The following is a 22166-nucleotide window of genomic DNA, read 5'->3' on the forward strand; positions in this document are numbered from 1 at the left end:
CTCTCTTTTCCTCATTCTCGCTTTCTCGCTTTCTCTTTCTCCCAAAGCTGCCCACGAACTCCCTGCCTCTCCCCGTCGTGTTTCTCGTTTCTCGCTCACCCCGTCTTTCTTCGGGGGATTCACAATTTATAACCGCATTTGGTCCTCAGCTCTAAAGCTGGGGCGCTGGTGTTCCCTCCCGAGCTCCGGATTGCGATTCACTTTGCGACACTGGACACTTCGCTCCGACCTGCAACAAACGTCCACATTCCAGCACCCACTTTCAACATTTGAGACTTCGGCCTCTTCGACCTTAAACATCCGAATCTTATTGTATTCAACTGCCTGCGAGGATCAGACTGAATCGATGAACGGGACCACACCTTCGCCGAGCCCGGCGCCCGTGCCGAAAGCTTCACCTCGTTCCAAACCCTCCCCATCGCCGACTGCTGGTACAAAACGCAAGAGAACAACCTCAGCTAAGTACTATGCCGTCAAGGCGGGGTTCAAACCTGGTATTTACTACGGCTGGCAAGACTGCCTAGCCCAAATAACCGGGTACAAGGGAGCCGTGTGTGAGTGCTATGCCTGCCGCTCCAAATTGACTGAGATTGCCCCTCCATCTTGTACTAATGCATGCCTGTCCTACAGTCCAATCATTCCTCAGCTACGAAGATGCCAATGCATTTATGAAGGGGCTCAAGCCCCCGGGCGGTAGTGCTGGACAGGATCCCGAGAACATCAGATACTATGGCATACAGCGAGGTCGAGTACCTGGAGTGTACACAGATTGGTCAAAGGCCCAGGAGCAGATTTGTGGATTTACGCGACCTCGATACCGGAAATTCTCGACACGGGAAGAGGCGGAGGAATTCGTGGAGGCAGGTCAAGAACGGCCACCCCCTCCCGTTGGATTCGGCGAGGCAACAAAGCCAGCCGGGGCCCATGGCATGACGGATAAAGTCCCCAAAGATGCCGACGGAGTCGAGTATGCACCAGGGGAAGGTCCCCTACCAGAAGGAGCGGAGGATGGGTTCGATCCCAACGTGCTGCTAGATCCAGCTACAGGGAAGGTGGTGTACAAGACAGCACATCAAAAGGCTGCCACAAAAACACAGTCCACGGCATTGCCCGGCATGCTACGGATATACACTGATGGGAGTTCATTGCGGAATGGCACCGCATTGGCATCGGCCGGGGTGGGAGTATATTTCGGGCCCGGAGACCCAAGGTTTGTGCTCTCGTCCCGCGGTGTGAGACTTACTAGTTAGTCCCTCTGATTGACATCATTTATCCTAGCAGGAACGTCTCGGAGCCATTGAAGGGAAGTCGTCAGACTAACCAACGCGCGGAATTAACGGCCATTCTTCGCGCCATTGACATTGCGCCCCGCCATCGCGATGTCACAATCTTCACCGACAGCCGATATGCAATTGACTGCGTCACCGTTTGGTTCATCAACTGGCGGCGCAATAACTGGACGACGAAAGACAAGAAGCCTGTTGAGAATCGCGATCTGGTCGAGTCGATCCTGGTGAAGATTGAGGAGCGCAACGAATTGAAAGTGAAAACACTCTTTGAATGGATCAAGGGACACAGCAAAGACCCTGGCAATGAAGCAGCCGATCGTCTAGCAGTCAACGGGGCCCAGAGAGGCGTGGAACAGAAGGCCGAGGCGTTGGAAGTTAGTCAGAATGTGCCGGACGAGGTATTTCAAGATGATTTCTGAACATGTTAATGTTATGACGACTACGAGTATATCTTCCATCAGTTAACTGCAGCCAAATCGTATTGGACATTGTAGTTATTTCATGTTGCTCGCTGCCCAGGTGTGTAGTTAACTGTTTAGTCACCTGGCCAAGACCGCCCGCCCAGCCAACTTAAGACGCATTGGCACCCAACATCCCAAATCTCTCCTCGTCACCATCCGCGACCGGTATCGACTCAGACCGTAGGTCTTTAACACCATTCGCTGTGGCTTCATTTCTGTGGCAGCTGTATCACTTTTCTCAAATGATCGACTCACGCTACACTCTGAATTTCAAAACTATGGTTCAATAACATTCGCTTTCGTTTCCGCGCTGCCATTCCATCTTTTTGCTGCGGAGTGACGCAAGTACTGTCACGTATCAACGAGTCACCAACAAGCCATTCCGCATCATATCTCTCTTTTCGGACGGTGTTTCACTCGACCAGATTGAATCTACACCTCGGATTCTCCTGTGGTGGGCTACACGCGAGCGCTCTGTCGCCGTGGAACCAAAAACAAGATGCCGACACTTTCTTTGATCAACTTTAATATCGTGTGCGCGACTCTTGGGGGATTCGTGTCTCTGTTCGGACTGGTTTCGTATCTGTGCAAAGAACAGTTCTATCTGTCTGAAGCATGTAGGTCCCTTTCAGTACATTCGATCTCATGTTGCGAATGCTCACCTGTAGATAGTGATCTCGTTGTTAGCCGGTGTCGCATTCTCACCACATGCGGCCAACTTCATTCGACCGGATGATTATGCCCTGCATTCAGCGCACAACCTCGAAGCTATCACCCTGCACTTCACTCGGTTGGTTCTGGGGGTCCAGCTAGTTCTGGCCGGCGTACAGCTACCTAAGCGCTACCTGCAGGTCGAATGGCGCAGTCTGTCGTTGCTGCTAGGCCCCGGTATGGCTGCTATGTGGATGTGCAGCAGCCTCATCATCTGGGCGATGGTTCCCAACTTCAAGTTTCTTCACGCCTTGATCGTGGGTGCCTGTGTGACCCCTACAGATCCTGTTCTCTCCAACTCAATCGTCAAGGGTAAGTTTGCCGACAAACATGTACCACGTCCACTGCAGCGTATTATTATCGCTGAATCCGGTGCCAATGATGGACTTGGTTACCCGTTTCTCTTCTTTGGCATTTATCTGCTAAAGTATACTGGCATGGGTGGCCTGGGATATAGTGGCGGCGCAGGGAAGGCTATGGGGTTGTGGTTCTATGAGACCTGGGTCTATACTATCCTCCTGAGTGTCGCCTATGGAACCGCTGTGGGTTGGCTGTCTCGGAAGCTGCTGCACTGGGCAGAAGAGAAGCATTATGTCGACCGGGAGAGCTTTCTGGTGTTTGCTATTGCACTCGCGGTGAGTTGAGACCCGAAACTCAGTAGATAATTTCAATACTGACCAAGAGAATAGCTATTTGTCGTAGGAACGTGCGGCCTCATTGGGACGGATGACCTTTTGGCATGTTTTATCGCTGGCAACGTCTTCACGCAAGAGTGAGCACCTTTCTTTGAAGAGAGATTACGAGCAACAAGAGCTGAAATTATTTATCAGTGATTGGTTCCGTCTCGAGACAATGGATGACTCTCTCCAACCGACCATTGACATGCTTCTCAATCTGGCAGTGTTTATATGGTTTGGTGCGGTCTGCCCCTGGCCATCCTTCCTGAACAACGACATCATCCCAATTTACCGGCTTGTCTTTCTGGGAATCCTCATCTTGCTGGTCCGCCGACTGCCGATCATCCTCGCCATGCACAAGTATATCCACCAGATCGAGCACCTCACGCATGCCGCATTCGTCGGGTTCTTCGGCCCAATTGGCGTTGGTGCTATTTTTTACCTGTCGATCAGCCGAGAGTTCCTCCTGGATATCAAAGTCGACGGCCAGGTGCGAGAAGACGCGCAGAAAGTAGCAGAAACAGTCAACATTGTAGTATGGTTTCTGGTAGTCTGCAGTATCGTGAGTATCCCCCTCCCAGTGACATGGCCGTCCACAATTCAACATCTCACACTTGTTTAGGTCGTGCACGGCCTCTCGGTCCCCGTGGGCAAAGCCGGCTACCACCTTCCACGCACCATCTCCAGCGTCATCAGCACCAGTACGGTGGACGAACCAGACTCGGTGTCCATTTCAACCATCCGCCATACCCACAGCACAGCGATGCCGCTCACCGACACGAGCTATCGGACTCGCAAGCGCAGAAATAACGACTCGCCGCGCCCGCCACTTTTCCGTATCGGCCGCTCAGTGATTCGTCCTCGCTCGCCATCAAGCCAGCACCAGCCTGGTGTTGGAAAGCCCGATGAACCAGAGAGGTCTGTCAACCTGGTCGTTCATGAGTCGTTGACGACCGCGAATGACGGTCTCCAGAATAGTATTCATTCCACTCGTTCTGCCTAGCAGGCAAGAAGTATCTCGAAAACTTCGAGCTTCTTGTTTCGGGATTGGATTGCTAATTCGCTGCTTGGCCCCGGGACGAGAAAGCGACGGGACCGTCCTTCCGTCAAGGTCTCGTGGTTCTGAGAGCATCTCTAATCTCGGTCTTTTCTCATTTTTTGCCTATTCCGATGATGTTTATCATAGTTATCCAAGTCGCGATGAAGGGAGAGGATTTGACGCGTCTTTGGCCATCTGTGAATAGAATATAGCTTGATTCGACCCCAAAGAATGGGACCAGTCTAGATTACGAGTAGCATTATCAGCTCTCGAGTATGGGAGATGTGATTCGTTCAGTCATATGGAAGACTTGAGTGAGTGTTCAGGCCCGAATTCAACTAGAGACAACGCCATGCATTGATACAGGTGCCATGAGGGCAGAAGATACAAAGCTAAAGCTAAGTGACATCGGAGTCATCAAAGGAGACTGAATCGTTTCCGAAGAGATAAACTCCCGAATCCCTCAGCTCTGAAGCGTATGCTGGAAGTATCAGAAAACAAAGATTAATGCTCAGGTAGCCCGTTCGTCCGGGCAATTAGCAACAAGAAACCCCATTTCCGCCGAGTCGGGAGGTGAAGCACCTGAAGACCTCAGAACCCAGTCCCTCAATGGTGACAATTGCCGAAGCCCAGACTCGCCTATTCATCAATCCATCAATTGCACGTCGCTCGCGCGCCTACTCATAATTCCTTCACCCGCAAAATGCATCCGCTTTTCCCTTCCCCTGAAATGCTTTCATGCTTCGGATATCGTTACACGTCATGCTGAAAGACAAGATGTTGGCTCCGGGTGAAGTAGTCGCGTGATAAAATCGTCACAAGAAATCGCAGAAAAGCCCACGACGAGAAGGGGAGTAGAAGGCTTTTAAACCCCATGCAACTCGCGAACGCGACGTGAGAGCCGGGCGACAAGGCGCAGAATGGGGTCATGTGGGTTGCGTTCGACAACGGACATGTACAAGACGTTCAGGCGATTGCTGAGGACTTCCATGATACGGGGTGCAAGTTCGCGCACATCGGGAGCCTGTGGGGCAGTCACCATTAGTGGTTCGATCTGGAAATTCACTGGCACGGAACGTGGACATACCCTGAGGTTAACGTTTTGAAGAACCACATCGAGCCAGCCAAGACGCTGGGCTACGTTCGTCTGCAGAGACGCAGTGGCCGCCACACCCACGGAGAGCATCACGATATCAGAAAGACGAACGACGTATCGGGGGTTCACGCGGATGAAGAGGTTGTCGAAGAGATCGGCCTGCTGTTCCGATTGAAGCCACTGTAGAAGAGTCAGTAACATAATATAACCACCGGAGATAAAGACTAAGACGAACCTTAATCATGCCATCCTCGAATTTATTGGCGTTCATCAGCTTCGTAATTTCTGCCAGCTCGGCCTCTTCAGGAGAAGATGGGAGAGGCATCTGGGCAGGAACAGGCGCAGGGACAGGAGCAAGCACCGGAGCGGGTGCAGGGGCGGGAGCGGAATCGGGAACAGGATGCTGAATGGGAGCGCTCTGAGGCAATGGCTGTTGGGGAGTACGAGCGTTGGCTTCGACGGGCCGTTCAATCGATGGGCGTTGGTCAGCTGGGTCAGCCTGGCGGCCCTGGTTGGCAGCCAGCGAGGCCACGGTGTTCGACAGACCACGCATGACGTTCTCCATCTCTTCCAGCTTCGCGTGGTCACTCTGACGCTGTACTTCGTAGCGATTGATCTGGGCCTGGAAGTGTCTTTCCAGGTCAACTTCTACCTTCTTGGTGCTGCGTGCCAGGTTTTCGACCAGTGGAGCGACTGAGGTCTGCACGGCCTTGGAAACTTCAGTGTCGATGCGTGGTCCCAGTTTCTGGGCGACAGAGTCCGAAACGGCCTTAAGCACAACGGGTTGCTGCAGTGCGTCAGTGACCACCTTAGGAAGGACTTGGCGCAGTTCCTCGTTGAACACGTTTCTAAGCTGCTGAGAGACGACGTTGTTCAACTGCTGGCCGACGGCAGTGGATGTGGTATCAGTGATGACGGGGAGAACTTCGTTTTGAATGGAGTCCGAGACAATGCGTGTCAGGTTCTTCTCAACGTTGTCAGACAAGGTACTAGAAACGGCACGGAGAATTTGATCCTGCTTAGCAACCGAAGCAGCGTCCCAGCTGCGACGGTCCTCGTCGAAGCGACGGTAAAGGTTCTCAAACTCGCGGCCGAGATTCTTGTTGAACTGTTGGGAAACGGTATTCTGCAGTGTGCCAAGGTGTTTGTCTAAAGCATCGCTGGAGAGGCCAGTAGTGGGCAGACTGGAGACTGGGGCAGCGGATGGTGTGCTCTCGGCAGTGCGAAGAGTGCTCGTGGGTGCAGTAGAGGTGGCAAGACTTTCTTTATCTTTGGAAGACATAGGCTCCACTCCTACGACAGCGGTGGGCTCTTTAGCCTTCACCGTTGCCTCAGAGGCAGCCCTCTTCTTCTTTTTCTTCTCAGACTTCTCTGCCCCACTCGGTGCAGACACCGGCTCAGGCAGCTCTTCTCCTGTCTTCTTCTTCACCAACTTGGTGGGTGACGGGTTACGTGATGAAACAACACCGCTGGTCAAGTCAACGACCTCGGCCTTCTTAATGGCCTCCTTGGCAGTGCGTGACGGAGTGGATGCAGTATCGCCGTTGACAGACGGGTCGTCGGGCATATAACTCGGGAACGATTGGAGCTCACTGATCTCAATGAAGCCTCCCTCGAGTGCGTCAACAGGACGCACAACCTTGTTGTCAGAGGTCCATCCCAGATCCTCCTTTTTGATGTTCAGGCAAGTCACTCCGCGCGAGTGCATCACATACAGCTCAAACAACCCGGTTTCCTCGGTACCACGCTTATCCATCGAGGACTTCGTGATGGGCAAGAGTTCCAGGCTTCTCAGCTGGCCCTTTGACTCAAGCGAAATTTCACGGATGCCACTCAAGCACGCCGTGGAGTCAGGCTTAGGCAGGGTGCTGTCCTTCTCAGCTGAAGCCTTGATAAATGCTGCCTGCGACATGGCCGGCAGGTTGTACCTAGGCGCAGACAAGTGAACGAAATAAATCGAGTTGCGCGTGGGATGGCCAATGACGATGATACCCGACGCTGGGTGATATGCGACACTACAGATTGCATCGGACTCGTTCTCGTGGGGGAACTTCACCTCCTCCACGGCCTTGCCTAGCCCAATATCCCAGAGCTGCAAGGTGTGGTTCTGCTTCAGCCCGACCAAAACATAACGCAGTGCCATAGACTTCGAGTAGGCACGCAGCTTGTCCAGGAAAATTACGGAAGTGGGCCATGACTTTTCCGCCGGTGAACCTGTCACGAAGGTATTCAGAGGGACCCGGACTTCATTCGGAGCAGGACCCTCGACGAAGCTAGGGTTGCCCGGCACATCACGAATATCCCAGAAGCGCAGACGGCCGGTTTTGTCCAAGGAGGCGATCACAGTGTCATCATCGCTGAAGGCAAAGTCCTTTCCGGCCTTGCCAGTCGATATCTTCAGAGCACGCTCCTTGAAGAACTTTTCGGTGTTGACCGTGCGCTGTGACCCGGAGACGCCGTAGGCGGCATTCATAGCACCCTGAGGCGAAACAACATAGATGTTCTTACCGCGACCGATGGCAAACAGGTCGGGATGACGAGTGCTCCGCTTGGCCCGCGTTTTCAGCTGGCCACCAGAGGTGTTCTCGTCGGAGGCAGGGAACGGTGGGAAGATCAAACTCTCACTCTCCAATGCATCTAGTTCAAACAGATCCTTTCCGGCACTAGCGATCAGCGCCCAGTACACGGCGCCACTAACTCCAATACCGAGAATCGCCTGCACATCAGAGTGACCCGTCGCCGAGGGCGATGTAGACAAAGCAACATTGAACACACGATCCCGAGTGGACCGGAAGACCTGTCGGTCACTTCCATCATCCTGGCGAATGATTCGGATTCCGCCAGTCTTGGCCAGAGCATAGACAATATACTCAGACGTCGCTGCGGTCAAAGAGCGATCTAACTGGTCAAACTCCTTCTTGAGTCGCGCAATATCCATGATCCCATCGTCGCGGAAAGCCGTAAGCTTTCCAGATTGCGGTTTCACGGTGATGGAAATGAACGGCTTCAGAGGGAAATTCTTGACAGAGACAACGCGCTCCTCTTCCTTCTCGGCGCTATCCTCAGCACTCTCCCAGCTATCAGCCAGGGCCTCGGCGGTCTCCTTTGCAGACTGGACAACGGGAGGCGTAGTGGCTTCTGACTCCTTAGCAGGCTCGTTGGGTTCCGCTCGAGCACCGCCAACAGTCTCTCGCACCTGGCTAGAAATCGAGGAAAGCACTGCTTCAGGTGATTCTTCCTTGGCAACACGAATCGGCGGTTCTGCTTCCAGCCCCGGGCGGAACTCGCCAGCATTCAGTGAACGACCAATTTCATCCACAAGTCGTCCAACGACTTCATTCACGGCCTCTCTCTGGGTATCCTCCAGAACCGGCGACTTACTCCTCTTGTGAGGCTGTGGCAACTCCGGGGGTGGCGAAGGTCTGATAGTAGCGGCGACATTGACCTTTTGTTTTTTGGTCACTTCAACAGCCGGAGTTTCATCGGTTGACTTTGGCTGAGGAGACTTGTTACGGGGAGAGATAGCTGCCAACTGGTCGAATGGATTGACATAGGTGAACATTGACTCCTTCGAGCCCGGGGATGCGACCGTTTCTGGCTTCGCAGGCCCCTCGGTGGTGTCCACAATTTCCAAGAAGGCATCATTAGCTTCATGGTCATCGGAGACACTGGATACTGCCAGTGGAGGAGTTGGTTGGCTGGCTGCAACCAAAGCGGGTGCCTCCGCGACCTCTGCTCCAGGCTGAGAGCGGTTCAGCAAGCGGAGCAGCATGTCTTGCGTGTTATCGCTTGAGCCATCCAGCTGAACGGAAGAGACAGGCGCAGGAGCAGGCGCAGGGGCTGCGGGCGCCTGATTATTACCGAACAGAGAAGCGACCAGGTCCGACGCGGAAATGTTTCGTCCATGCGCCGAAGCCGCCTCCTGAACGGCTGGAGATCGAATCGGTTCGGGAACCACGGCTGGAGCAGGCGGGACCGAGGCACCAGAGCCCTGACTGAAACGCAGAAGATTCAACAGGCTAGCGGCACGGTCCGGGGTATTCGCTTGCTGAGGCCACTCAGCACGAGGAGTAGGGACATTGGGGCTGAGGATATCCGAGCCGTGATGAGGCGGGGTGTTGACCGGGGAGGGGCTCTGAATCGTGGATGAGACCGAAGGATAGTGATAGCCATGCGGCTGGTGATGCGGGAAGCTCTGTCCATCGTAGGGCTGGTGCTGAGGATGAGGCGGAAACAGACCAGGCTGGTACGGCTGCGACGGGCGTTGCTGCTGGTGGTAGTCAGGGCCGGAAGCATTGGGCGGCGAGGGCCGCGGCCGAATGCTGTTCAACAGAGCCTGGAGATCGTTGGGGGTGGACATTTCTGCCTCTCGCCGTGGATGACAGGCGACCTCCAAAACGAAGCCCACGCTAGCGAGCTCGCAGTAGCTCTCTTTCGAGAGTTGAGGATCAGAAAGACAGCAAAGGAGCTGACAGTCAACGAGAATGACCGAATAGGGTCAGTTATCAAAGCGAACTATGAGGTTCGAATTGCGTACAGTGAGATGAGCGTGAGATGAAGGACCGAGTCAAATGGAAGCAAAATGCGGCTGGTGGCTAGTGCGTTGGTGTGGCGAGAGTCGCAGGAGTGGCGTAATTTTTACCACCTTAATAACGACCATACGACCATACACCATACGTCGCTGACCTGAGCCATCTGCATCCTACATCGTCATTTCTGCAGTTTGCCGCTCGTCATTCAAATGGTTCTCGTGGATCTGATGGATCTTGAGTGAAGATAGCTATTCATCGGCCTGAAATCCACGTGGAATACTTCAAGAGCCGCCTGATCGTATCGAGGACACACTCGAGTCGATCACCATTTAGTTCACCATGTTCTGTCTCCGAAGGTAAGACAAACCATTCAAGATCTCAAGATGGCCCAACTGGGACGGCCAGCTAACGATAGCGCTGAATAGCTGGCTACCGCTGCTCTTTATTCCGACCAACGCATCACCTCTCTTCATTATCTCCTTCGTCGCCCTCACCTACATCATTCACCGGCCGTGCATCTATTGTTCGGCGCTCCTCCTCATTCTCTTCGCATCCTCCTGCCACTGGTCAGACCGGTGCATCTTCGATCTCCGCAGCAACTGGTTTGCTCCACGCTACAGTTCCGCCCCAGGTGATTACGGATCGGTTTCGGGCAATGCCACGGCCGCGGCGCCAGTTCCTGGCGACAGCCTAGCCGGCTTTGTTTTCGACACAGTCAACTCCACAGCCAAGGCATTGGCAGGTGCAGCGGCAGATAGTGCCCAGCAACGACTTGGCCTGGAATCGAGACCGGACGAGTGGACGGGCGTGGGCCTAGAATGGCTAAGAAGTTTACTTGGGCGGCGCGAGTGGACACTCCCTTGTGTGGACGTGAAAGTCCGGCTTTAGACTGACGAGGGCACGAACGACAGGTGTCAATCTCCATTTGCTTGTTGAAGGGGCTCTGCGAATCAGAACCCCTGGAATGAGCATTCTCTATCATAATCCTGGATATTAGGCAGGGTCTTGGGGTTAGGAGTGCGACTTGGCTGTTGGCAAAGATTCCCTTCTTTTTTCAGTTCTGAATTGACTTGACTAGTCTTCAACCCAAGACTGGGCTATGGAATAGGCATTGTAAATATAGCATTGGTGCATTAACGGTTAGATGGACCCCCCAGCAACGATAACAATCAATAATATTCAGTTAAGTTGTACGACAAGGCACAGAGTGCCGGTGGTATGTAATTCAACGAAAAAGTTGCATTCGTGGAGACAGCGGATTCACTCAAGAAAAGCATGACTTGAGAAGCCAACTGATTGAAAGTACCAGCCCTCTTAACTACTAGAGCTTCTTTACCACTAATGAGGTTGCGAAACAGACAGCGTAGCTGGGGTAGTAGGCGCCGTCCTCAAGAACGCAAGAGAAGCAGCCTTCATGGGATACCGAGTCATCGGGGGCTGGGGCGATGCTGCAACAGTGACATTCCCAGGAGGCTCAGGGCCCGTCACGCAGATTCCAAGGGAATTTAGAAAATTGTTCAAGGAGGCAATGCAGGCCGCACATGAGCAGACCTATGACGGCGTCAATTAGGGATGGTATGAGAAAAAGCTCATTTATAACCACGGGGTATACAGAAAGACTTGCCTCTCCTAGGCCATTCGTGAGACATTGCTGCAACGCCGACGGGTCCCCAGTGGTAATAGCCGAGACAACACAAGTGAGTGTGCCACTCAGTCCAATACAGGCATTCAGGTTGCAAGCGGGCGGCAGTTGCTCAACAGCCCGACGGTTCTGTTCAAGCACTATGCACCGTCAGTAGATATCCATGTAGACCTCGATGACAGTATAATGGTTTGAGTCTAGCTTTCATACAGGACGGAGGATTGAGCGCATGACTCCGGCTACTAAGCACGTTGGATGTTGCCAAGCCGGTGGTCAAGCCAGAGCCTAGGACAAGTGCAGTGATATTGATGCGCATTGTGGAATGTGCGGTGGTCTCTTTGTTCAATCAAGTTGAAAGGTTTCAAGTTTGACTGTGAGTGCAAGTGTGGACTGTATAGCTGATCCGGGTCTCATGTAGCAGCTCCGTCGGACTATATGATATAGCCTTGGTTAACCCGTCTCGAAGAAATGGCATTCTCTGTTCAATCGAGGCACGGAAAGTACACAGCATGAACAACTTGCCCAAGGAACGGATGTCATACCCACGCCCGATCGAGGCTTCGACCAGAGGTTATCGGGAATAGGGCTTAGGTCACACCGCGTCACATCGAGGGCTTGTTCTCGGCCGTACACAAGTATTAGAACTTGGAATTGAGTACTACCTAATCATTGAACAAGAAACTAGTAGACGGGGAGGCTGACCATGCGCGGATAAAAGTGCTATGTATTGAGGGTATGCAATCCTGCTAATCCAGGAACTTGTCATCCAGTGTCCAACCCGAAAAAAAAGTATTAAGATAACTAGGATGGATTATCGGACATAAATTATAGCCTAAGTACATGACGGGGAGGTATCTGACAATTAAAAAAAAACATCCAGAAAACATGTCAACGGCAAGTGTGACCGACCCGTTTACAGATCACAATCCCCCCCCATAAACCGGAGGGAAGATCAGATGGAACACGCCGATTGGAAAGGACATGGCAACCGTAGAGAGATAGATAACAAAAACAATAAATCGTGAAACATGACCCAGAAGAATGTGGTATCACAACGGGAAAAGCTCTGTTCATCGTTGACGTGCTCGTCACCAGAAAAAAGAACTGAACGCCCCTCGAAGAGTGAAGAACAGAGAGTATGTATTGGAAGGAAAAGAGATAACGCATCTGCACACGAGATGGCCAGTACAAACACATACATGAGATTAGTTGTATGCACCTCCGACGGGAAGAGGCCAGTCGTCTTCAGTGATACTGCTCCAGAAGGTCCAGATCCCAATGACGGAGAGGAGGGTGAATAAAGTCTCGAACAAGGTACCGTTGATTTTGCCGGACGAGGCATGACAAAGGTGCACACTGATGACGTACTGGAAGATCTGGCCAATAGCGAACAGTAGGGCGGCACCGGTCAGGTAGACTGTTACACGTGCATTAGTGAAGGGCTTCAAGAGAGTTCCGAGTGAACATACACATTGGGCGGAACTCGCCCAGCACCCGCAACACCAGGACGGCCTCAAGAACATAGAACACGACGAGACAGACCAGTGGGAAGAGTTGGTACAAAACGTAAAGCCCGATGTTGCGGAAGTCCCCACCATGACTGGACTGGAAATGGCCGGACCAGTCGAATGCGGTGTCGAGAGCGATGTATCCGGTACCGATAAACAGAACGAGGGCGGAGGCGCAGATCAGGCCGATTGAGGCCGCGGTGCCGTCGTCGAGTAGCTGGAAGCCCACCAGGGCATTCAACAGCAGAATCCAGCACGTCGCGGTAATTGCTCCGATATGAACCGCTGAAAATCCCTGCATCCATCCCGTCAGCTCAGAAGACGAGTCAGGTTCACCATGGCTGCCAGATCCTCACCTTTCGAACCGCGTCCTCGATCGGAATTCCACCCACTGTAAAAATCTCGCAAATCTCGATCACGATGAATCCCAGCAGGAACAACTGAATTTCACTATCCAATGTACATTGTTAGTCCCGGGGCCTTCGTATTCCGTCCAAGTATCGCGCAAAAGGGGAAGCATACCGACGCCCGACGGCGGCGTGCTTCTTGTCCGACCTCCATAGCAAGACGAGCGAGACCAAGATGGCGATGAACGCCAGTAGGATTGAGCCTGTTTCGTATCAACTGACCGAACTCTTCTGCCACCTTTTCGCGCATTCGTGGAGTCCTGTCCATACCTAGGTTTGCGAGATATCGTTGGTCGCTCAGACCAATGCCGTAAAGCACGCATCCATGAAAGTCGCTCCCGGGAGGCTGGTTAGGCTTGAAGAGCTAGATGCGACAAAGGAAAAAGGCCCGGTCAGTTCGACAGGCGCCACGAATTCAGGCAGACGGGGTCTCACGTACATTGCAGACGGGTAATGTCGAGTCGCGACAGAAGTGCTGTCATACCCGGGAGGGGGTATTGCGGTCAGTGGGAGTCTTATCGGAGTGCGGAATCCAGGAGGACAGCAGCGGACTCACATTGAAGTTGCCGAATTGAGTCGACCCCATGGCGGGCGAATTGGTGCTATCACGGCTGAAGCGAGCGGCGCGAACGACTGTGGATGGGTTGGGGACGGGGATCAAGAGAGTCCCCTGACCCGTACGCGAGAGAGCCGGTCACGATCGGGAGCGTAGGTGGGAGAAGCGGGCGTTTTGAAGCCAGGCAGGGAGAATGAGCAAAGCACTCTGATGGACGAGGCACGAAGGGTGAGAGCGGAGGAAGAGATGGGGGGAGAGGAAGTGGGTGCACCAAGTTTGAGACTTCAACGCGGGCTGCCTTGAATTGGGGCGTCGCCGGCGCTAGTGATTAGTCTTGCTACAAGAACTTTGCCCACTCTGGGTGAGCGACGAATACGACTTTTTCTCTGTCCTCAGATTTGCATTTGGCCCAAAGTCAGAAAGTCAGGCACTGCATCGTCCGAGTTCCATGGACGACGCGGTAGCCACCGCCATCCGTGGTTCATCCTCGTTTATCCTTGGGCTCGGGCTAAGAATAGCGCGCGTTAATCCACTTCGCTGGCGTACTTTCACACACCTACACAGCCAGGCACAGACCCGATCATCGACTCCGATCACTGATGGACACCTGCAGGAGATGACCATGATCATCCCTTTCAAAAAACCCCGGCTGGTGGCCACACCGTTCCCTCCGATTTGGCTGGACTCCGACTGTACATACATACATAATACTCTTACTCGGGATGCGCTTGCAGAGCCTCGATCGCGCCCCGCCCTTGCGTCCTTAAGCCCGGTCGACGGGGCGACGATCAAGTCTATTCTCTCTTCATGCATGTATTCGGAGATCAGCTTCCTTTCCTCCCTTGAAACATGCGATCTAGTCTGCTTCGTAATCGCCATGGGCCTCATATCATCACCCTGGATGGCAGAAGAACTTTGGTTCCATTTCCTATACCTGTACGTCGGCTGCCAATTGAACTCAAAACTCAACATCAGACTCTCTTAGCACACATCTTCGACGACAAGCTCCTTGCCGTCGTGTTCGCCCAGGTCCAACTTCAATGTACGCCCAAACAACTCGAGCAGCATCTCGAAGCATGATTTCGTAATGGCCGGGTCGTACCGGCCCTTGCTGAGCTCATCGCGGATAAAGGCATCTGCGTGCATGAGGATCGTCAGCAAATCCGCGACACCGAGGGTTTGGGTCCATGGAATTCAAACTCACGCTGTGCCCAGGCGACTTCGTAGAAACTGAACAAAACACCTTTCTCATGCAGGGTCTTGCGGATCAGATCACGGCCTTCCGGCGGGACGTGAGTATCATTCTTTCCGAAGATCTAAAAATTGGGATCGATAGTCAGATCTCTGGGCCGATCGCATAGGTTGTCTTCAAGGCACGGAGCAGAGATAGTACTCTCGCCTGACCGCTGCACGCGGATGATCGGGAATGAGAATAACACCCAAGGAAACATACCATCAACAGCTCGCCCTTAATGTCCCCAGCTCTCTCCAAACTGTCATCGTTCTTGCCCCGGGCCAGAGTCTTGCTATGAATATCCGTGGCAAAGTAACACACCGCGGCCTTTACCCGGCTGTCTAGCGCGCAGCGGTACGCCAGATGGCCACCTAGACACATGCCTGTGGCGCCGACACGGCCATTGCAGGTCGGGAGTGAGAGCAGGTAGTCTACGCAGAGACTTGCGTCCTCGTCATAGGCGGCCAGTTTCTATTGCAATGAGTCAGAAAGGACAAGAATAAAAGAACAAAAGTACTGTCAGAACTGGCACCGAAGCCTATCAATGACATAAATATGTGTCTTGATACATCCGTTACGTACCTTGCTGATCTTCCACTCGTTGCCCTTGTCAGTATCTTCTGCATTATACTGCAACGGCTCCGGGCCTGTGAACTCGTGGTAGCTTGATGGGGCGGCGCAGATATAGCCCTGACCGGCAATTTGTCGCGCAAAGCGTGCGACTGGGCCAGTCACTGCGATGCAAAGTGTATGAGTAAAAGGCCGGACTGGCATACTACGACATCTGGGTCGGCATGTCTACCTTGGTAAATCTCGCTGAAGACAGCCACTCCCGGGAATCGAGCCTTGGGATATCCTGGGACCGTGGGATGGAAGACGTAGAGGCCTAATAGATCGTCAGCGGAATTTGTGTATTATAAAGCTCCGATGGCGACGGCAATGGACAGCTGTTCAGCTGGATCTGGGTTGAAGGGATCGGGATGTACATACGCATCGTCCCCTGCCCATCTGCCGTGGTGGGGACGTCGTGAATGGATTCTTGAATGAGCATCGTGTGGTGTTTCTTTCCCAGATGTTGTTGCTTTCCCCGGATACAGCTTTCCCGCCGGATCTTGGAGCTGATCGAAGCAATTGGCTACTGGTGTCGATAAAAACACTATCGATAAGGCCGCGGGGCTCAGTCATGTGGCCGCTGACAAAGTGACTCGGGCGGTGACATGGATGGATCCATCCATGCATAGGTGTGAGTTGAGGTAAACTCGTGTAGTGGGCGTCTGGGATTCTAAGGTTGAAATCTACGATTCACCATCTAAATAAGGGCTGGGACAGAAACCCGAGGGATTCATTGAATAATATACATGGAACAGAATGTCCAACGGTCATCCTGGGGGTCTCTCGACGGAGACACCCACAGAAAATTGCACCATGGCAAGCATTATAAAGAAAATATCTCGAGTCATGTCGAAGTGAGATTTCAAAGAAAGAAAAAGCTCATGGCAATTTTGGTGGGCTCTCGAGAGGAGCGAAAAAAGATCTCGGAGCCTCTGTACAGAGATTTACGAAGAGAGAGTGATGAGAAATGACGGGCGTATGCGTCACTTAGAAAACGTACTGTGGTGCAGCAACGTATTAGCGGCGACCATCAAGACATTCAAGAACGATGACTCACCGGAATGAACAGGTAGGGAACCTGTCTCTCATACTCAAGCCAGGCCTCGCCGTACTTGGTCCGACACCGCTGGATATCACGTAGAGCACGATGAGAGATCATGCAGGCAAAGAAAAGCGGGTAGAACCAGGGGAAAGGACTTGAGAAGCCGGTAATCAGGCCCCAGTTCAGGGCAAAGAAAAGATCACAAGTATAATGAATCTTGCGGGCCTTGCCATCTATACGCAGGGTGTTAGTACTGATATCACCAAAGGCCCCATCTGCCGAATTCCATAGGAACTTACACCACCCGTCAACCAATATTTTGGAGCCATCGTCAGCGGTGATGGTCTTAGGATTCTTGACAGTCTGCCAAGGCAGCTGCGGGAAAGTGTTGCGGGCCACCATGGTGCCACGTTCCTGCTGGCGGAAGCGGTTCTTCTGGCTGTTGGTCGTGTCCCACACCCAGTAAACAAACAGATAGGCAATGTAAAGGAATGCGAGGAAGAAGCGATTCCAGTGGTACTCCGCCGGGTCATGGTTAGCCAGGTAGATGGTACAGTGGCAGTAGCTCAAAGGCACACCAGCCAAATTCCAGAAAATCAGCATGAAGCCCCATTTCTCGTAGTACATATCCCTATGTAAGGGTGAGCCACTGATATAGCTTTGGTCATTTTCAAGTCACACTTACCAGGTCGAGACAATGCACTCCTCGCCCTTGGAGCAGGCATTGGCGTAAAGGAAGTGTGCCATGACAAGGAACACCACCTCGCCGGACACATAGCCATAAAGCTCGTACTGACGAGCAGCCGCGCCCATGGACAGGAACAGCAAGATGAACCACGGCAGGCGGACCTCAAAAAACATCTTGAAGTCAAGGATTCCGAACATGCGCGGGTTCAGCTCAGCGCCCATGAAGAAGTCATAGATGGGTGAGCCGGTCATGCGGTGCTGCGCACCACGCGCCAGAGCCGAGAAGTAGGCCACGAAGGAAACCAGGAAGCCCGATAGGATAGCGACGCTGAGTAGAGGTCCAAACTCGTCGATGATGGTGTATAGCTTGAAGAGCCCAGTGAAATGCAGAGTCAATACCAAGGCAATGCTGGTATAGAAGGACCACACGGCTGAGCAGTAGTAAGGCAGCTGCTTGCCACCCAGGTGCGGCAGTGGCCGACCACTGACCGAGACACCAGGAAGAAGGACGTAGCAGGCACCCTCAAAAAGGAAGAAAACCCAGTAGATGGTCCACGCTTTAATCGAGGGAAAAGCACCAGTGTAGACCAAGTAGCCCAGATAGGCGACGAACTCGGAAAAGCTCTGCCCCTCGGTGGGACGAGGGAACTTGCCATTGTAGTAGGTCGCGCCAATCCACATGTAATACATGAGCATAGGGAAGCCAATCATCATGGTGAGTACGCCCACAGAGCCGCCAAACTCGTAGTGGCCGCTATAATCGATCTTAGGATCAAGCCCTTCCTCCCAACCGTCCACGATGCGCGACTTGGACTTGGACTTGGGCTTGGGGGTGGTGGCCTTGCCATTGGTCACCACTTTCTCCAGCATCTCATCCTCCTCGGTCTTGACCTTAGCAGAAGTGCGACGGCGGGTGGCCGACTTGGACCTAGTAGCGACGGGCGAATCGGACACATCATTCTCGCTCCCATCGAAGACGGAGCTGTTGCGCGTAACACGACGGCCAGGAGTCTCGATGAAGCCGGGACGATCCATTTTTCTAAATTGACGCGAACAATTGCAGATGAGCAAGGGTCCTAGCAAGGCCAATGGGGCAGAAATGGAAGGGCATGATATAATGGCCACTTCGCGACGGCGGATGGGGGCCCGGATCGCATTAGGAATCCGAGTGGAAACCACTTACCTGGGGGTTTTCCCCGTTTGGGAGCGTGTTACAGTCATAGTAGCCGAGCCGGAAGTCCGGGGTCCGACAGCAATTGACGAGTGGGAGAAGGTGGAGGATGGGGCGAGGAGAAAGAGAGGGTGGAAGTAGAGCAGTAGAGTGGGAAGGAGAAAAACAACGATGTTTACACCTGTACTTGGCGGGTACCGTTTCGCCCGCTTGGAGTATACACCCGCAAAAATTACCAGGGCCAATACTTGCAGATTACAGCCGGCTCGCCGCCCTGCATGGGTCTGTTTGTCTCCCCCACAGCTGCCCGCCGTTGCGCTCCCGCTCTGCCACCCGTTGTATCAAGGAAATCCGTCTATAGGTGCCTCCTATGGCTCTGGCCTCGGCGGGTGCTGAGCGCCGGCTTTCGTGGAATTTCGAATTATCCATGGATGATCTCCAACATGCTTCTGATTTGAATTTGATAAGGTCAACATTCGGGCCCTGCAGCGGCGATCTCTGCGCCAAGCTTGTCGTTCCTTGCGGGAATAGTTCTCAGGGTATTCCTTCCGGCTCCTAGCGCGCTTGACAAGTTGACGATACATGATGCAACGGTAGGCTTCAGAATGTAGTGCATTGCTGTCAATCCAGACAGAGTATCTATTGTATTCTCTGTTTATTTTCTCTCACTCAGTTGAATGTTCGAAATCGAATCAAAATGCTGGGACCTGGAATGTGGACCCGTAGTTAGGAGATGCAAAGTGACCAAGCCGAACAGTCGGTGGAACTAACGTAGTGTACTGTGATGGCCATGTATAGAATCAGGAGAAAGACATTCCAAGAAAAGACTCCAGCCCATGTTCTCCAATATAAACCTACCAGGTAGGTACATCCCGCATGTTATTAACAATGAGTCTCATCCGGGGACACGGTCCGACATTAGGCACCTCGGTGGCTGTTAGTGGACATCAATGTGATCTTGTTTTTCTTCTTTTTCTTGCCGCCGCCCATCGACGGCCCAGTGGATGGTCCTTCCGGGGCAGTCTGAGCAATCAATTCGGACTCTTGACGGGCCACTAACTCATCTTCCCAGCCCTGTAACCACCCATCGCTGGGGATTGCACGCTCAGAGTCCAACGTCGGGGAGGAAGATGACACCGCCGCGGTACCCCACACAGTGCGGGCACCTGGAGGGCTTACAGAGGGGGAGGCCAATGCTCCAAAGTGAGAAGATGAACGAGGAGGGGAGGCCGAGGAGACAGCGGTGTCATATAGGGCCGGGTCAGCACTGCTAGACAGCGGTTGGAAATCCTGGGCCGAGAAAGGAGCGTCGGTGGCGTTTCCAATACTGGACCGCTTGCGCCTTGCGGCAGCCCACCGTTTATCATCCTCTTCTTTCTCTGCACGGATGCGGTCCTTCTCCTCACGAGCTTCTTTGTCTCGGTTGCGTTTCCGTCTCCGATCAGTCTCCGAGCGAAACTGCGCGAGGACTTCCGGCACAACCACGTCTCTCCAGTCGCATTCAAGGAAGTTCACTTCACACCCGTGGGGAAGGTGCCCTAGGTATTTAACCCGTTTTCGAAGCTCGTCATCGACGATGTGACCGGTGGAGATGTGCTCTACTCGAGGCAGAATGGTCGCGGGAAAAAGAGCGTATTCGCCAAATGCAGCTTTGAGAATCCGGATATCGAGGGGCGACAAGTAGAACTGAGGCAAAGCTTGATAGAAATAATAGGCCTGTTCTGGTGAGTGGGAGGCCTGCACTTCCTTGCCCTTGGTCTTTGCTTGTGACCTAGCGTTGATCTCGGACGTGAGCTGTGCTTTACTCATGGCCTCGGTGAGGTGGTTTGTTTCATCCGAAGTGGCCGGGGTTGATGTGGAATCTGCCACGGGTGGCGCGGCGTCTGCCCCAGACCCAAGCAGTAATTCAACAGAAGAGCCACTGGTGGAAGTAGCGGTGGGTTCAGGTGTGCCCAAATGAGAATAATCGGGTTCCATGACTGGGGTATTTGCTGACCTGGGCGCCGTGATTTGACGAGAGATGTCTGGTGGATTCCCGATACCCTTCAGTTTTGCTTTCGCATCAGTGATAGTCGCCACCGCTTTTCTGGTCCACGTGTTCTCATCACCAAATAGAAGCTCGTCCTCGACCTCTTGCGTGCGTAAGTTCTCAATTTCCATATCGTATTCGGCTGCCATGTAATCTTCTCCACCTTTCATTATTCGAGCGTAGTCGGCAACCTCCGCGACATGATACCATGGAACATCTTCCCCCCGAACCAGAGTCTCCGCACCGTCACGAGGTAAAGCGAGTGTACTACCAGGTTCGCGCTTGACCAATCTCAACACAACATCACCACCTTCAACGGGAAGATCGCCCTCCTGGCCACGGAACCATCGGACTGGACGAGTATCTGAGGAGTAAATCGAGTCCCAGCAGATTGGACATTTCTTCCACCGAGGCTTTTTTTCTGGGGCTGGATGATCTTCTTCTGACGAGTGCATATACCGAATGAGACAAGGCAGACAAAATATATGGCCGCACCGAGCCATTCGTGGTGCGACGGGAATAGATAGACAAATGGGACAACTAGCAGCTTGGGTCTGAGCAGACACCAGCACTTGAAGAACTGCCGCCCAGTCGAGATGCACGTCTGCATTGGCGGATTGCGCGTGATAGTTGCGGTCTGGAGTTACAATGAATCGATAATTGGCATGAACGTAGCGGGCTTTGTCCACCGCATGATAGCCGGAGCCTGCACCCCCTGTGTTGTAGCGCCGAGTATTGCGAGGTGCTGGTTGATACTGGGGACGAGGTGGAAGGGAAAAGTTCATCAAGTGAGTTATGGACGTCTGTCCCTTGCGACTGTTTGTAGATCTCATGACGGCCTGGATACGGGGCCCGGGTCAGCACACAACCATAGGAGAATGAACCTAGACAACCTACCGATTCACTATACTCGTCATCATCCAGCACCCGTGGCTTCCTCTGCCGCTTGTGTTGATTCTTTCGACCTTGGCTGTTTCTTGCCGCTGCCGAGCTTCGTGACGATAAGCCCGCCCCAAAGCTTCCAGATCCTCCTACGCGTCGCTGAGAGCCAGCGTCGGCGGGGGCTATTGAGTGGAATGTCGCAGTCGCAGCTGAGGTATTCGAAATATTTACCGCTTTGGAGGGAGCCGCGTTTTGTCCTGCATTGGACGACATCGCCAAGCTATTCTCCACGTAGCAGGAAAATGTATCGTCAAGTAGGGCACAACAAACACAATGGGGTGACGAACAGTCGATCTGGTGGTGAACGAAGGACTTTCTCTCGAGGGTTTGGAGAACTCCGGCGACTGATAAGATGGGCGGTTAACCGGCTAGAAAAAAAAGGGATTGAGCCATGCGCAGCGAACCCAATCAATCTGAGGGTGCTTGACAAAAGGAAGAATAGAGGGAGCCTCGAAAGGCCATCTAAGAATAGCAAAAGCGTCCAGGAATGGCCCGCTACGGGCGTTGCTAGAGGTCGAGGAGGGGCGGAGG

At 53.1% G+C, this 22166-nt stretch overlaps 9 protein-coding genes across 9 annotated transcripts; 3 read left to right on the forward strand and 6 right to left on the reverse strand.

The window, feature by feature from the left end:
• Positions 1-346: 346 nt before the first annotated feature.
• Positions 347-1708, forward strand: N7459_003952 (RNA-DNA hybrid ribonuclease; the record flags this gene model as incomplete). The annotated part of the gene is made up of 3 exons (XM_056943136.1): positions 347-554; positions 631-1210; positions 1279-1708. 3 exons carry the CDS (start codon positions 347-349, stop codon positions 1706-1708), a joined length of 1218 nt encoding a protein of 405 aa, XP_056800019.1.
• Positions 1709-2249: 541 nt separating this feature from the next.
• N7459_003953 (putative Na/H antiporter) lies at positions 2250-4141 on the forward strand (the record flags this gene model as incomplete). Its single annotated transcript, XM_056943137.1, has 5 exons — positions 2250-2367; positions 2423-3096; positions 3151-3233; positions 3292-3700; positions 3761-4141. The coding sequence occupies 5 exons, from the start codon at positions 2250-2252 to the stop codon at positions 4139-4141; spliced, it is 1665 nt and encodes a 554-aa protein (XP_056800020.1).
• A 901-nt stretch (positions 4142-5042) lies between these two features.
• Positions 5043-9633, reverse strand: N7459_003954 (uncharacterized protein; the record flags this gene model as incomplete). Its single annotated transcript, XM_056943138.1, has 3 exons — positions 5043-5201; positions 5265-5453; positions 5509-9633. The coding sequence occupies 3 exons, from the start codon at positions 9631-9633 to the stop codon at positions 5043-5045; spliced, it is 4473 nt and encodes a 1490-aa protein (XP_056800021.1).
• Positions 9634-10144: 511 nt separating this feature from the next.
• N7459_003955 (uncharacterized protein) lies at positions 10145-10693 on the forward strand (the record flags this gene model as incomplete). The annotated part of the gene is made up of 2 exons (XM_056943139.1): positions 10145-10161; positions 10231-10693. The coding sequence occupies 2 exons, from the start codon at positions 10145-10147 to the stop codon at positions 10691-10693; spliced, it is 480 nt and encodes a 159-aa protein (XP_056800022.1).
• Positions 10694-11143: 450 nt separating this feature from the next.
• On the reverse strand, positions 11144-11763 carry N7459_003956 (uncharacterized protein; the record flags this gene model as incomplete). Its single annotated transcript, XM_056943140.1, has 3 exons — positions 11144-11356; positions 11406-11587; positions 11658-11763. 3 exons carry the CDS (start codon positions 11761-11763, stop codon positions 11144-11146), a joined length of 501 nt encoding a protein of 166 aa, XP_056800023.1.
• An 889-nt stretch (positions 11764-12652) lies between these two features.
• On the reverse strand, positions 12653-13948 carry N7459_003957 (chitin synthase export chaperone; the record flags this gene model as incomplete). Its single annotated transcript, XM_056943141.1, has 6 exons — positions 12653-12864; positions 12917-13250; positions 13312-13405; positions 13478-13565; positions 13633-13726; positions 13847-13948. 6 exons carry the CDS (start codon positions 13946-13948, stop codon positions 12653-12655), a joined length of 924 nt encoding a protein of 307 aa, XP_056800024.1.
• A 951-nt stretch (positions 13949-14899) lies between these two features.
• Positions 14900-15926, reverse strand: N7459_003958 (dienelactone hydrolase family protein; the record flags this gene model as incomplete). The annotated part of the gene is made up of 4 exons (XM_056943142.1): positions 14900-15054; positions 15123-15234; positions 15372-15623; positions 15735-15926. 4 exons carry the CDS (start codon positions 15924-15926, stop codon positions 14900-14902), a joined length of 711 nt encoding a protein of 236 aa, XP_056800025.1.
• An 877-nt stretch (positions 15927-16803) lies between these two features.
• On the reverse strand, positions 16804-18714 carry erg4 (c-24(28) sterol reductase; the record flags this gene model as incomplete). The annotated part of the gene is made up of 4 exons (XM_056943143.1): positions 16804-17039; positions 17106-17437; positions 17492-18532; positions 18677-18714. The coding sequence occupies 4 exons, from the start codon at positions 18712-18714 to the stop codon at positions 16804-16806; spliced, it is 1647 nt and encodes a 548-aa protein (XP_056800026.1).
• An 868-nt stretch (positions 18715-19582) lies between these two features.
• N7459_003960 (RING-type E3 ubiquitin transferase MAG2) lies at positions 19583-21848 on the reverse strand (the record flags this gene model as incomplete). Its single annotated transcript, XM_056943144.1, has 2 exons — positions 19583-21532; positions 21591-21848. The coding sequence occupies 2 exons, from the start codon at positions 21846-21848 to the stop codon at positions 19583-19585; spliced, it is 2208 nt and encodes a 735-aa protein (XP_056800027.1).
• Between the last annotated feature and the right edge of the window lie 318 nt (positions 21849-22166).

The sequence above is a fragment of the Penicillium hispanicum genome (assembly GCF_028827665.1).
Source record: "Penicillium hispanicum strain IBT 35686 chromosome Unknown utg000004l_segment0_segment0, whole genome shotgun sequence".
Taxonomy (NCBI): domain Eukaryota; kingdom Fungi; phylum Ascomycota; class Eurotiomycetes; order Eurotiales; family Aspergillaceae; genus Penicillium; species Penicillium hispanicum.